The 15153-nt window shown below is 55.0% G+C and overlaps 1 protein-coding gene across 2 annotated transcripts in view; it reads right to left on the reverse strand.

The window, feature by feature from the left end:
• Positions 1 to 728: 728 nt before the first annotated feature.
• FAM83F (family with sequence similarity 83 member F) overlaps positions 729 to 15153 on the reverse strand; it is a 35750-nt gene continuing 21325 nt past the window's right edge. For both annotated transcript variants that reach the window (XM_025282824.3, XM_025282826.3), the window contains 4 exons: positions 12114 to 12281; positions 11495 to 11616; positions 9966 to 10657; positions 729 to 2313 (listed from right to left, as the gene is read on the reverse strand). In XM_025282824.3, the coding sequence (XP_025138609.3) occupies positions 2264 to 2313; positions 9966 to 10657; positions 11495 to 11616; positions 12114 to 12281 (1032 nt within the window). In that variant the 3' untranslated portion in view covers positions 729 to 2263. The remainder of the gene's footprint in view (positions 2314 to 9965; positions 10658 to 11494; positions 11617 to 12113; positions 12282 to 15153) is intronic.

The raw sequence follows: 15153 nt of genomic DNA on the forward strand, positions 1-15153 counted from the left end.
GGAGCTCAGGCAGACAAGCTGCTTTTAGGACTCCAGGGTCCTCACATGAGGCCGGCTCACCCAAACCTCTGTAAGGACGGGGAGAGGTGTCCCGTCACAGGCCAGCATTCTTCCCGGGACACTGCACTGCGTCCTCCTCAACGCGCGGTCTCCTCCCCCGCTTGGCTTCTCCAAAGAGAGTGAGAAACACCCTGGGTTGGCTCAGCGAGAAGCCGGGGCAGGACGGACGGCCTGGCTCAAGGCTACAGAGACTTGGGACTTCCAAGTCTGGAACCTCCTGCATGTCAGGGCAGGGGAGGGAACTGGGCCTGCTTTGGGTGGGAGATAGGAAAAAGATTTGGTGGGCTTGCTTAGCTCAGCTAGTAAAGAATCCACCTGCAATGAGAGAGGCCTGGGTTCGATCCCTGGGTTGGGAAGATCCCCTGGAGGAGGAAAAGGCTACCCACTCCAGTATTCTGGCCTGGAGAATTCCATGGACTGGATAGAGTGGGACACGACTGAGTGACTTTCACTTTCACTTCTTCTCGTAGGGGAGGCACAGACAGCCCTTGGCACAATCACTTAGGAGCCGGTCCCTTCCTCTGGCCTCCAGAGGTGTCCACTCTGCCCACCAAGGGTGCTCTCTCCACACAGACACCTTGAGCTGAGGTGTAGCCCCCTCCCCCGACCTTGTTTGCCACCTCCCCGCTCCTTTCCCCTCTAGAACAAGCAGGACATGTCACCAGGCCTTGGTGCATAAGGAAACAGTTCCCAGGAAGTGTTTAATCTCACACAAGCTCAGGGAGTGGGGGGATCAGGTTCCTCGGCACTCTACCCGCCTCAGGAACCAGGTCCTCCCTTCCTTCCCCTGCCCCTCCTCCCGCCCACCTGGGAGGCCAGGCTCCTCTCAGAGGATGCTCGGGGCTCCCCTGCTCCCACTGCCACCAAGTGCCGGTGTCTGCGCCACCGGAGCATCTGGACCCTCCCCAAGGTGCTGCCGCTGCCCAGGGTTTTGCAGAAGGAAAGAGCCGAGGATGAGAGTTTGGCTCAGAAGTAGGAGGCTGGGAGAGGCTGAGCGTGGTGCTTTCGCAGTTGCCGTAGCCTGGGCTCTCCAGGCCCCCCAGCAACCCGGCCCGAGGCGGGGCCAGCTCAGCCCCTGTGGTCCGGCAGTTTCTCTGCTGTCCACTCCCCAGTTCTCTCCGCAGATCTGCTCAGTCACACATATGAAGAGGGGGCGGTGTACGATTTTCAGCTGGTCTTCCTGGCCTGGCATTGTGGCATTTAGGCCAGGGCTCTTAGAAGCCAGTAAGGCTGAGGCACCTCATTACAGTCTGGTTTTGGCAGGAGGCTAAGGCCGGTCTTTGGCCAACGTGTAACCACAGAAGGCACGTACATCCTGGCTGGTGAGGGGGACTGAGGGCAAGCCCTGGGTCCTGGGGTGGAGGGAGGGCAAACACTCCTGAAGATGGCCCAGCCTCCCACACCACCAGAGCATCAGCCAGGGTCTCCCTGCTTTGGGGCTGCAGATCAAGGCACAAAAGGGAAGGAGGGCCTCAGGTAAAGGCACTTGGGGAACCACCACATCGGCTTGCAGCACCCAAGGAGACCTGGACCATTCAGGATGGTGCTGGGGAGGGAAGGGAGACCCCAGCACCAGGGCTCTCAAAATGGCAGGGTCAAATTCTGCCCTCAATCCACGCAGAGTCTAGAGTAGGAGCCTGCAGGGACAGGCCAGGAAGGCCTCAGCCCCCAGCCCCCAGCCATCCTCGCTGAGTCTCCCATCCTGAGTTCAGAAGCTCGAGTGAGACCAGGTTCCTGGCTCAGAGCCCTGTCCTTGTCCCTTCTATTCCACCAGACCTCTTGGGGAACCAGCAGCACCAGGAAGCCCAGGGAAGGAGAGGCTGGGGGACTGGAGCTGCCCCAGAGAGCCCATCACATTCAGGTATAAAGATGTAGGCGCACCCCACCTGGGGGCCTGCAGGGCAAGGCTGGCCCAGGGGAGGCAGCGGGCTGGGCATAAAGGAGAGTGGACACTAGTGAAGCTTCCACTTCATGTAAACAAGTGGTGAGCTCGGCCTGGCCACGACAGTCTTGTGGAGGCGCGCGGTTGACTTGAGATGCTGCAGATCCTCACATCTGGGATACAGGGTCCCTGAGGCCAGGATGGAGGCTGCTGGGGTGGAAGGCCAGTAGGGTCGGATGTGCAAACTGGCGCAGGGTTTGAACTGTGTCTCCACAGGACAGGACGGGGCATCCACAGGTCCTCCGACAGCTGGCTCGCAGCTCAGGAGATCACGCAGTTGCTATTCTTGGCAGGACTGGGACTGCCTTTACCTGCAGAGACAAGGGAAACAGGTGAGGGGGGTGTAGGTGAAGCACTCACTGGGCTGGCCTCCAGCGCCTCTCCTGTGCACCGCCCACACCTCAAATTTGGGTGCTGGGGTCACTGTCCCTCCCAAGCTACTGAAACCAGCTCATAGGATCCTTAGAGCAAAATGAAAGGTCCTGTCCTGATGGCCTTATGAAGACCACCTCTGGTTGGGACATCAAGGGATCTGCCATCTCCTGGCCTCAGCAGGCTGGTTTGTGCATGCGTGTTCAGTCATGTCCGACTCTTTGCGACCCTGTGGACTGCAGCCTGCCAGGCTCCTCTGTCCATGGAATTCTCCAGGCAAGAATACTGGAGTGGGTTGCCATTTCCTACTCCTGGCGATCTTCCTGACCCAGGGATTGAACCTGCGTCTCCTGCATTGGCAGGTGGGTTCTTCACTGCCGAGCCACTCTGGAAGCCCCAGCAGGGGCTGGCCTGCATGGTGGCACAGACTCCAGGCTTAGGGGGCACAAGGAACACCTTTCATCAGGAGGAAAGAAGGGGGAGCGAGGCACAGCTCTCCTCTTCCCAGGCCCCTTCCATGCACTTCCACTGCCTTTATATCCCAGGCGGAGGCCGGCTGGGTTCCTGCCCTCAGACCAGCATCCCGTTGATGCGAGGAGCCCTCCTGGGGTACTGACTGCCTCCATCCCTTTTCCTCTGGTTCCTCTCCAAACCACCAGGCCCAGAGTCCTCTCCTGGCGCTCACACCACCTTCCTATATCACCTCAGCTCTGAATTTCATGGAGGTGGCGTTGGCCTCCTCTCCTGGGCCATTAGCGAGAATGATGCTGAACAGGTCCAAGTAAAGCCTTTCCCCTGCCTAGCTGGGCGGGACCCAGGCCTTGGGACTCTCTGAGGGTCCAGCTGAGCCTCCCTGGAGGCCATCTGAGAGCAGGTGGAGCACTGAGGAGGTGGGAGGGGAGCTGAATGACTGTGTCCACCAGCCTGTGGTTCCAAGGGGCCCAAAGCTGGGTGGTCCTCCAGTCTCCATCCTCCTGGGTTGCTGAGGCTGCCTCTAGGGTCCTCCGTGTCGCACAGTCCCATCACTTTGTCCACTGCTGCACCAGGAACTTAGGACAGTGTCTGGCACAGAGCAGACAGTGCACAGATATACATTTGCTGAAAACAATGAACAATCAGGTAGAGGCAAGCTACGTAAGTTCAGTTCAGTTCAGTCGCTCAGTCGTGTCTGACTCTTTGCGACCCCATGAACTGCAGCACGCCAGGCCTCCCCGTCCATCACCAGCTCCTGGAGTCCACCCAAACCCATGTCCATTGAGTTGGTGATGCCATCCAACCATCTCACCCTCTGTCGTCCCCTTCTCCTCCTGCCCTCAATCTTTCCCAGCATCAGGGTCTTTTCAAATGAATCAGCTCTTCGCATCAGGTGGCCAAAGTATTGGAGTTTCAGCTTCAGCATCAGTCCTTTCAATGAATATTCAGGACTGATTTCCTTTAGGATGGACTGGTTGGATCTCCTTGCAGTCCAAGAGACTCTCGAGTCTTCTCCAATACCACAGTTCAAAAGCATCAATTCTTCCATGCTCAGCTTTCTTTATAGTCCAACTCTCACATCCATAAATGAGCACTGGAAAAACCATAGCCTTGACTAGACAGACCTTTGTTGGCAAAGTAATGTCTCTGCTTTTTAATATGCTGTCTAGATTGGTCATAACTTCCCTTCCAAGGAGTAAGCATCTTTTAATTCCATTGCTGCAATCACCATCTGCAGTGATTTTGGAGCCCAGAAAAATAGTCAGCCACTGTTTCCACTGTTTCCCCATCTATTTTCCATGAAGTGTTGGGACCGGATGCCATGATCTTCGTTTTCTGAATGTTGAGCTTTAAGCCAACTTTTTCACTCTCCTCTTTCACTTTCATCAAGAGGCTCTTTAGTTCTTCTTCACTTTCTGCCATAAGGGTTGTGTTATCTGCATATCTGTGGTTATTGATATTTCTCCCAGCAATCTTGATTCCAGCTTGTGCTTCCTCCAGCCCAGCGTTTCTCATGATGTACTCTGCATATAAGTTAAATAAGCAGGGTGATAATATACAGCCTTGATGTACTCTTTTCCTATTTGGAATCAGTCTGTTGTTCCATGTCCAGTTCTAACTGTTGCTTCCTGACCTGCATACAGGTTTCTCAAGAGGCAGGTCAGGTGGTCTGGTATGCCCATCTCTTTCAGAATTTTCCACAGTGTCTTGTGATCCACACAGTCAAAGGCTTTGGCATAGTCAATTAAGCAGAAATAGATGTTTTTCTGGAACTCTCTTGCTTTTTCCATGATCCAGTGGATGTTGGCAATTTGATCTCTGGTTCCTCTGCCTTTTCTAAAACCAGCTTGAACATCTGGAAGTTCATGGTTCACGTATTGCTGAAGCTTGCCTTGGAGCATTTTAAGCATTACTTTACTAGCGTGTGAGATGAGTGCAATTGTGCGGTAGTTTGAGCATTCTTTGGCATTGCCTTTCTTTGGGATTGGAATGAAAACTGACTTTTTCCAGTCTTGTGGCCACTGCTGAGTTTTCCAAATTTCCTGGCATATTGAGTACAGCACTTTCACAGCATCATCTTGCAGGATTTGAAATAGCTCAACTGGAATTCCATTACCTCCACTAGCTTTGTTTGTAGTGATGCTTCCTAAGGCCCACTTGACGTCACATTCCCGGATGTCTGGCTCTAGGTGAGTGATCACATCATCATGATTATCTTGGTCGTGAAGATCTTTTTTGTACAGTTCTTCTGTGTGTTCTTGCCACCTCTTCTTAATATCTTCTGCTTCTGTTAGGTCCCTACCATTTCTGTCCTTTATTGAGCCCATCTTTGCATGAAATGTTCCCTTGGTATCTCTAATTTTCTTGAAGAGATCTCTAGTCTTTCCCATTCTCTTGTTTTCCTCTATTTCTTTGCATTGATCACTGAGGAAGGCTTTCTTATCTCTCCTTGCTATTCTTTGGAACTCTGCATTCAAATGGGTGTATCTTTCCTTTTCTCCTTTGCTTTTCACTTCCTTCTTTTCACAGCTATTTGTAAGGCCTCCTCAGACAGCCATTTTGCCTTTTTGCATTTCTTTTTCTTGGGGATGGTCTTGATCCCTGTCTCCTGTACAATGTCACGAACTTCCATCCATAGTTCATCAGGCATTCTGTCTATCAGATCTAGCCCCTTAAATCTATTTCTCACTTCTACTATATAGTCATAAAGGGTTTGATTTAGGTCATACCTGAATGGTCTAGTGGTTTTCTCCACTTTCTTCAATTTCAGTCTGAATTTGGCAATAAGGAGTTCATGATCCGAAGCTACCTAAGGGTTCATGCCAATACCAACAGCAAGAGCAACCACAGTGGCATCAACGGACGGTGACTGGGTGACGTATGTGCCTTTACCCATGCAGATGGTGACGGAAGCCCTGGCCGGGCCCAAGAGAAACAAGCAGGGCAGGAGATTCTGACATCTGCCAACGGGACCAAGGACACCTGCTTCTTTGCTAGAGCCCAGTGGGACTAGCTCCTTGAAGGATCCTCAATCAGCTCCCCTCACCTGTGCCACGTGACCGAGGCCCTGACTGGTGACGGTGCTCAGGTTTATGGAATCAGAGCGCAATCTGAGAACACATCAGCTGAGGCCTGACCTCGGGTTTGTTGTGGTTTAGTCACTAAGTCATATCCAACTGTTTGTGACCCCACAGATTGTAGCCCGCCAGGCTTCTCTGTTCATGGGATTTTTCAGGCAAGAATACTGGAGTAGGTTGCCATTTCCTTCTCCAGGGGATCTTTCTGACTCAGGGATCGAACTTGCGTCTCCTGCCTTGGCAGGCAGATTCTCTACCTCTGAGCCACAGGGGAAGCCCTCCTGAGCTCAGGTCTGACACTGAGTGTTGAAACTCCATCTTGACAAGACAGCTGTTGAGGAGGCTCACCCTGGAACTGGAGGCCTGGCCCCTTAAGGATCCCTGAACCCTGGCACTCTGAAGACTGGCATTTACCCAGCCTTCCATCCCACACAGGGGACCAGACCGCCACCCAGAAAATGACACAGGCAAATCTGAAATCTGGGAGCCCAGCGAGCACAGCCCTAGGAGCCAGCCCACACTGCCAGCCAGGGTGGCCCGTCCACGCGTGCATCAGGGGACCTGGGAGAGCCCTGGAAAGGGCTGACTGCACCTGCGGCTGCAGTCACCGCAGGGAACTCTGGGAACACAAGCCCGGGCTCTGGACTTCCCTGGTGGCCCACAGTTACTTAAAACTCTATGCTTCCAGTGCAGGGGTTATAGATTTGATCCCTGGTGGGGGAAGCTGGGATCCCACATGCGGTGCAGTGCAACAACCAAAAATAATAATAAATTTAAAAGCCTGGGTTCAGGGGCCCTTGGAAGAGGGTGACCCAGAGGCACTCTCCTCTTCCTCTGCACCTGTGGGCACTTGGGGGAGAGTCAGCCATGGGTCCAGGCCTCTGGCCCTTCCAAACTGCCTTTAAAGATGGAGGGAAGATGCCTACCCTAACCCTCTAGAGACCACACGATGCTTTGTGTGAGGCCCTGGGAGGCTCTCCTTCGTGGCCGTGGACACAGGGCCTTGCCTCTGCACCTCTGGGGTCTTGTCTGTAAAATGACGCCATCAAGCGGGGCGGCCACGCGAGGGCGTTCAGCATCGTGTCCACCCAGCACACTCCAAGTGCCCAGCCAAAGCCTGTGCCTCCCTTCCTCCTCTTACCCTGCTGCACAAAAGTGCTGGCCGTGTCCCAGGGATTTCTCCAGGGGGACTAAGGGTGGGGGGCTTCAGGACACCACCTGGAACCTCCTCCCCCGACCCGGCAGCCCCCAAGGGCAGAGCCTTGTCACCGGATCTGCTGCTCCGAGGGCCCCTGCGTGGGACAACCCTCAGACAACACTGTTTAAAATGCAGATTTCTGAGCCCAGCCCAGCGGGACCTACTCCTCTCTCTTTTCACCAGCCTTTCCAGTGACTGCGGTCCCCTGAGGTGGGGTCTCTGCCCCAGAATCCGGAGCTCCTGGATGAGCGCAGGTGGCCGGCTCAGGGAAGATGCTGACAGGCGCCAAGCGCAGGGCCAAGGAGAAAAACCACAAGGACAGGGTGCTCGGCTCCCACCAGTAGAGGGAGCTGTGGACCTTCAAACCACCTGGCCACCTGCAGCCAGACCGCCAGACCCGAAGGAAGGGATTTCAGAAGGCTCTCGCGGGGGCCCGCACTTGGGTGTGCAAAACTCTGCAAACTGTATACTTCTTATCAAGCAGTTTTACAGGCTGTCAGCTCTCAGCCTTCTTGTTTTTCTCTTTCACCCACTCTGTCATTGGCCCAGGCTCTCTCCCTTGACAAGAGGGCAACAGAGACAGAAAGGACGGAGTCAGAACCAGAGCTCAAAAAGGGGCCTCTGGACCAGCCCCCTCCCCGACCCCACAGGCTCAACCCCTCTCTCCTCTTCTCAACCAGGAAACAGCCCTGAGGAGGTGAAAGGATGTGTGCCAGCTTTGGGGAGCCAGGTACTGGGAGCCGAGATCCGTCCGATAGCTGTCTGATGGTGCTCTCAGTGTTCACTGGAGGAGAGGGGTCCATTCCTTGGAGGGACCCTAAGGGAGCAGCTAACGTGATTTCCTCCCTGATGGCAGTTCCATGCATGCTAGGATTGCTAGTTCCAACATCAGGGAACCCCGTCTGTCGGTAACCTGACCCTCTGGCACATGAAGTCCTGCTAATAAGCTTTTGCTGCCTGACAGGAGGCACTAAACCAGTCAAACATTTGTGAGGCTGGAGGTCACCCAAAGGGCCTTTGGGGAGAAGAGTCTGTGCTTCCTGCCCTGCCTTCCAGAGGAAAGGCCTCACGAGGGGCTTGAATTCCAGGTCCTCAGGGTTGGCTGCCTGTCCAGGTGTGCAGACACTGTGCTGGATGAGGCCGCTCTGCGTGTCTCCTAAGGGGCGAAGCAGGACTACTGTGATCTTGCTAGACATCCCTGGTATGGGCCGCTGCACTCTTGCCCTTCTCTGTCTGTCTCTGGTTCTCTCTCTGGGTTTCAGGTACTCGGGGGCGGAGCTGGTACAGGGCTGGTCCCTGGCTGCTTGGCTGGCTACTCAAGAGAGCAGCAGCATCAGTGACCGTCCAAGTCATCCAAGCAGGGGCACCTGATGCTGAGACTCACTAAAGGAAACAGGAAGGGAGAAAATGATGGCCTTTTGTTTCTATGGAGACAGCACCTCGGGGTGAGAGGCTGAAGGAAGAGAAAGCTTCTATTTCACCTCCAGTCAGGACGTGGCAAACGGTCCCTTTTGTGGTTGGGCCTGCCCCTCCCCTTCCCTTCCCTGCCAGGTGTTCACCATGGCAACCCTTCTTCCAAACAAGCGGTGCAGAGCAGCAGCAGCAGCATCTGGTGTCGGGGGAGCCAGGGAGTCCCGGGGGGGATGGGACAGGCCCAGCTCCCCCTCCCTGGCAGGACATGGGCCCTGGCCTGGCTTTGTGTCCTGGCCCCACTACCACTTCCTGTGCCCTGGGATCACGTCATTCACCTCTCTGAGCTTCCACCTGCCACCTCTGTGGTTGTTCTGAGGACCAAGTAAGAGAGGCCGCGGCACATGGAGGTGCTCAATAAATGCTTCCTGGCTGAATGTAGCTCTAGCCCTGGCACTGCTGTTGTGCCCAAATTCTCGGACACTCCAGGCCTATCCTAACTCTAAGAGGCACGGACTGAGTGTGTAAGGCTCTGGACCAGAGCTGGGGTGTCAATGGAGGGGAAGACCTGCACTCCAGCCAGGGTCAGGTCAAAGCCGGGGCCTGGAGGGGACCCAGGAATCCTGGAATGCAAGGCCCTGCCATCACCCGCCTGACCAGCCAGGGAGCCTGGTCTTACCGCTGCAAAGCCCCACAGCCTGGAGGGAGGGAGAAATTCCAACACGGAAACCCCTTCAATCCCAGAGATGCTGACATGAGAAAAGGTGCTGGCAGCGGCCCTGGCTGTCCCCACCAGCCAGAAAAGGCCACTCTGGAGACTGTTCCAGAGAAAGATAAAGGCCAGGACCTCTAGGGCATCCCAGAGAGACCTCCCCGCCTCCAGAAAGATACCACCAGCAGGGACAATCTGTCCCAGAAGTAAGCAGCATGGCAAATGCCATTTATCAAATGAACAAAGGGAGGAGCCACGTCCAACTTTTACAAAAGAAATGAGGAAAAGTGGGTCAGGGCATTGGTGGGGTGTGTCTGTCCAGGACAACACCTGATCCGGCAAGGAATGAGAAGCTGAAGAGGAGCTCTAGGTTCAGAGGCGGTTTACAGTGGAGATGCTCCCCCGGCCTGTGGTACTAGTAACAAGAGCTCCCCGACAACTCCCGTGCCCAGCACTGTCCTGAGCACTTCATGTCCTCGGAGCAGCTGGGCCGGGCATGCTCACTCTCCCCCGCCTTTGGAGAAGGGGAACCTGAGCTCTGATGTGCAGTGCTGGCCCAGGCCACATGCGGGCAGAGGCCAGAGCGGGACAGGGACACGAGAATGGTGGGGCCCAGAGCTCTGTGCTCTCCTGCCCGGAGGCAGCTACTAGAGCAGGCTCAGAGGCCTGGGGAGCCCTGGGGATGGTGGTGGGGGTGGGGGGCGGCCGGACACGACTCACCTGAGATGTCAGCACTGGAGCCCTCGTTGGGCCTCTTCCCCGTCATAAACTCCGCTTCGGCCAAGGCCTTGGGGGAGAGGGCACTGGCTGTGCCATTGGGTGCCACGGGCCTCTTGGACCGTCGGCTGAAGATCCTGCTGCCGAAGCGCCTGCCCTCCTTGGCCAGGGTGGCCTCCCCGTTGGCGGCTTCTCCCTTGCTGTGTCGGGCAAGGGCCTCTCGGGGTCTGGACTTCAGGTCCGTGTGCAGGTGGGAGATCCCCCGGGCATCCCTCCGATTCAGCTCTCTTAGGGGCACCGGCTCCACGGGGGGCAGCACCTGCTCCAGGGTGGCCAGGTCGTGCAGGAAGCTCTCCAGGCGCCGGGCCGACTCGCCCTTGCCACCCTCCTCCTGCCCTTCGGCATGGCCATTGGCCTCCTGCTGCTGCCGGGCAGCCCACCGCATCATCTCCCCGGGCGGGGGCCGGCTGCCCGCCACCAGGGCGTACTTGGGGTTGATCAGCTTGCGCGCCACGGTGGAGGAGTAGTGGAGGCCGGGCCTGCCAGCGCCTCCTGCCAGGCCCAGCTGCTGGTACAAGTTCACCTCCTCGGAGATGGCGTACAGCTCCCGGAACTCCACGTCGAAGGGCTCCACGTGCTGCCCCGTCAGGAGGAGGAGGAGGTTCCTGTCCACGTGGGAGGAACTCCAGGTGAAGCTAGAACACGGGGACAGAAAAGCAAGACATATGGTGCCCGGGGCTGCAGCCTCGCCCCGCCGGCCGCCGCCTGGCTAGCCCATCTCAACACACCCGCCGCCCGGCCCAACCCGATCCACCAGGGAGGCCGGATGCCTTGCTGCCTTTGTGCCAGCTGTTTTCCCTCCACAGACCCAAATACTCCCTCGGGTCCAGGTCTTGGCCTCACGTGCAGTAAAGCAGGCAGTGGGTGCAGGGCGAGGGCGCGAAAAGTCAGGCCTGGATCCAAACCTGCTTTCGGCCCTGACTGCCTTGTAAAACAGGGCTCGTGAGGCGTGTGGTCAGAGCTGTTGTGAGGCTAAAGTCCAACAACGTATACAGAAGGCTTCTCAGTTCCTGGCACAAACATACATTTAAAAGTAGAATCTGCAGCTGCCACTACTGTTACGAGCATTTCATTTCTTATTAGTTCTTCTCTGAATTTTTAGAACACGCAGCATCTGCAAAGCACCATACTTTAACCATATGAGAGGGCTGATGCCATTTATTAATTGCTCCATCTGCCGGGGTCTTCTTCCAGCCTCAAAATGCAATCTGTTGTGGACCGTGGAAGGCAGGCAGTGCTGAATGGTCAACAGAAGTTGACTGTCTTTCTTGAATAGTCCATCAGCCAGAGAGTTTGAGGGAAGGGGTTGGCCAGGGGGTTATTCTTTGCCATCAGAACAGACTTAGAATATGAGTGGGTCTTAGACTTACGACACGTAGGACCGTGGAGGCTCCAGTCCAGCATCCTTCTGAACGTGAACATTTCTGACCAAGAACAAAGATTCCCCCCGCCCCAACCAGGGCCCAACTCACCTGAAGGATCCAGTGGCTACTTTGTCCCCATCTACCATGAGGAACTTTGACGACAGGGTCCCCTTGACCTTCCCCATGGGCATGTAGAAGCCCACACCTGTCACAGAGCGGACACGGATGTTCTGTCGGGAAGAGAAGGGCGCTGTCACTCAGGCTGGGAGCCTAGAAGCTCTGTGCCGAGTATCTTCTTGAGCAGAGGACAAGCCCTCTTGTCCACAGGGTCCTGCCTGTTGGCCCCTATCTGCATTTGACTCTGCTTCCTACGGCCCGAGGAGATTTGGGCATGGACGGGCCCAGGGCAGCCCTGGCCTGCTCTCAAAGCTCCTCAGCAGAGAAACACAACCCTACCGTCAACCCTGACAGTGACTCTGCAGGCTGAGCACCCAGGACTGGGCCAGAGCCTCCCGCCTCAGCTTCAGCAGTCTTGGGATAAAATGTTAAGCTGGGCATGCAGTTTAGGGTTATCAGTTCACGAGGCAAGGTTTCAGACAGAGGGAAGGGGGCTGGCAGTGCTGCTCACCTGGACCCCTGAACTGGGGAGCAGGCCGAGGAAGGGGCAGAGGGGGTCTCCATTCCACTTCCTTCCCACCCCCAGCCCTGCCCCAGGGGTACAACTTACCCGAATACGAAAGTCAGGGAGCTCCAAGCCCTGACACATCTCCAGGAAGTAGTTCACACCTGCCTCATCCAGGATGATATACACGGGGACCCGGCGCTTGGAGGCGGCGTCCACAATGTCTTGGAAGATCTCGCCATCGGTGAAGAGGTCCATGACCACAGCAACGACCTGGGCAGGAACGGGCGCTGGTAAGGCACATAGCAACTGCACCTCTAGAGAGTCACGCCGTGGCCTGCAGAGGACCAGTGGGGCTGGGCTAAGTGGTGCCCAAGAGTCAGAAATGCCACCTGCACCCCGCCCCCACCTCTGAACACAACTGAGCAGGAGATGGGCACTCTGCTCCCGGAAATGAAGATGGTGCGGAGGGTGCTGGCCATGCGTCCTTGACAAATCCCCACTGCCTACCCTGGGGGTTTCCCAGCAGCTCTTCAGAAGTCATATCAGGGGAGATCTAGGAGGCTGAGGAGAGCTGGTCCTGATGCCCTTGGGAAATAAGCAGGCTCAAGAGGCTGCAGTCACAGAGATGCGTAGGATGGACCATCACCGCAAGCTGCAGATCTGCTCAGATACGACTTTCTCTGCAGACCTGAGTGCTTTGATGTCCCTGCAGCTGTGCAAAGCCCTGCGCTTCCCTGAGCACAGATCTAGGCAGAGCTCCAGTTGGCTCAGGCTCCCTTGGCCTCCAGGGGTCCAGCTATCCTGCTCCATCCTCAAAACAAGGTCCCTGCCTCTCCTGGCTGTTTAGTCACCAAATCGTGTCTGACTCTTGTGATCCCATGGACTGGAGCCCACCAGGCTCCTCTGTCCATGGGATTCTCCAGGCAAGAATACTGGAGTGAGTTGCCATTTCCTTTGCCAGGGCATCTTCCCAACCCGGGGATCAAACCCAGGTCTCCTGCATTGCAGGCTGATTTTTTAGCATCTGAGCCATGATTTCCAGAAGCCAGTCTTGATTAGTCATCCCGAGAAGGAAGGCCTTCTGCAGCCCGAGGCAGCTTGCCTTTCTTACCTCAGCTGCCTCACTTTCCTATACAAACAAACCTTGTTCCAGGACTTCCCTGGCAGCCCAGTGGATAAGACTCTGTGCTTCCACTGCAGGGGACACTGGTTTGATCCCTGGTCAGGGAACTAAGATCTTGCATGCCATGTGGTCAAACAAACAAAAAACCCTTTTTCCACTCCAGAGGCAGGGTTTTCTTGCTGGCCCCAAGCACTGTGTCTGTGATGCAGAGGAAGGGCATGCTTTGGGGTCAGAGAAATCTGATTATAACCACTTTCCATTTCTGTAACCTTAGGTAAGTCCTTTAACCTTGATGAGCCTCTGTTTCCTCATCTGCCAAGTGTGGATACTCGGTACCTGGTACATTTGGCATCAGGATTAGAAATAACATCTGTAAGCATCAAACACAACGCCGCAATAAATGGTAACCACCGTGTGATCGAAGGAGGCTGCTCATGGTTGTAAATGAATGCCTGAACTCTGAAGTCGGGCAGACCAGGCCTGGCACTGCTGACTCATCAGTGCCCAGCTTCCTTGGCAGCAAAATGGAGCTAATAGTAGCACCTGTCTCAAAGGGCTGTTGAGAAGGCTTAGAGAAGTAAACTGTGAAAGCATTTAGCAAAGTGCCTGGCACATGTGAAACTCAGTAAGTGTATCCTCCGTCACCATGCCCTTCATGTGTGCTCTGCCATTATCTTTCCCTCTAAAGACCACCCCCGACACCGTTTATGCAATGCTATAGAAGGCTCTTCTTAGCACCTACATGTACTGTTTTTTAACAGTATAATTGCTTTGGGTTTCCTTGATGGCTCAGACAGTAAAGAATCTGCCTGCTAACATAGGAGACCCAGGTTCAATCCCTGAGTCAAGAAGATTCCCAGGACCAGGGCATGGTAACCCACTCTAGTATTCTTGCCTGGAGAACTCCATGGACAGAGGAGCCTGGCAGTGTACAGTCATGGAGTTGCAGAGTCAGACATGATTGAGCAACTCACACACACACACACACACACACACACACACACACACACAATTGCTTTACAGTGTTGTGTTAGTTTTTGCTGTACAACAACGTGAATCGGCTACATGTATCTCTTGAGCCTTCCTTCCACCGGCCCCCCCATCCCATCCCTCTAGGTCATCAGAGCACTGACCTGGGCTCCCTGTGCTAGATAGCAGTTCCTGTTAGCTGTCTATTTTACATGTGGTAGTGTATATACATGAATACTCTCTCAATTCGTCCCACCCTCTCCTTCCCCACTGTGTCCACAAGTGCTCTACATTTAATACTCAAGCATTCATATAAGTAACATTTGCTGAGTCCCACTGGCAGAGGGAGGACCTAAAGACAAATAAACTGTAGTCCCTAACCTCAAGGGGTTAATCCAGTTGGAATCATAAGACATCCACACAGAATAATATGACATAAGGGAAAACGAGATAAATGCCTTACAAGATGCACGAATGACACACAGTGAGAGTGCAAAGGAGGAGTGGGAGGAAGAGGAGGAGGGATTTAGGGAGGGCGGAGTTGAAAGATTACTTTCAGTCAGGGGAGACAAGAAAGGTTTCACCAAGGAAGCTGAAAACTGAGGAATGGGCAGCCTTGGGCACCATGAGAAATGAGCGGAGAATAAACAAGCTGGGAAGCGCGAAGGGCTGCCATGCGGGGTATGTAGGTTGTGCACTGCACACAGGGCTGAGGGGGCGAGTGGGAGCTCAGCCCGCCTGAGAGAGGCCCTTTCCTAATCTGCACACAGGTGCCACCTGGGCCACCAAGGGCCTAGGAGGTGAGCATTCCAGGCAAAGGACACAGCACTAGCAAAGGCACTGAGGACAGGCATGACTGACAAAAACAGAGGAGATACAAATACAATCTGAATGAGAAAAGAGAAATAATTATAGCCATATTAGGGCTTCCCTGGTGGTTCTGACGGTAAAGAGTCTGCCTGCAATGCGGAAGACCTGGGTTTAATCACTGGGTTGGGAAGATCCGCTGGAGAAGGAAATGGCAACCCACTCCAGTATTCTTGCCTGGAG

Source organism: Bubalus bubalis, chromosome 4 (genome assembly GCF_019923935.1).
Source record: "Bubalus bubalis isolate 160015118507 breed Murrah chromosome 4, NDDB_SH_1, whole genome shotgun sequence".
NCBI lineage: Eukaryota > Metazoa > Chordata > Mammalia > Artiodactyla > Bovidae > Bubalus > Bubalus bubalis.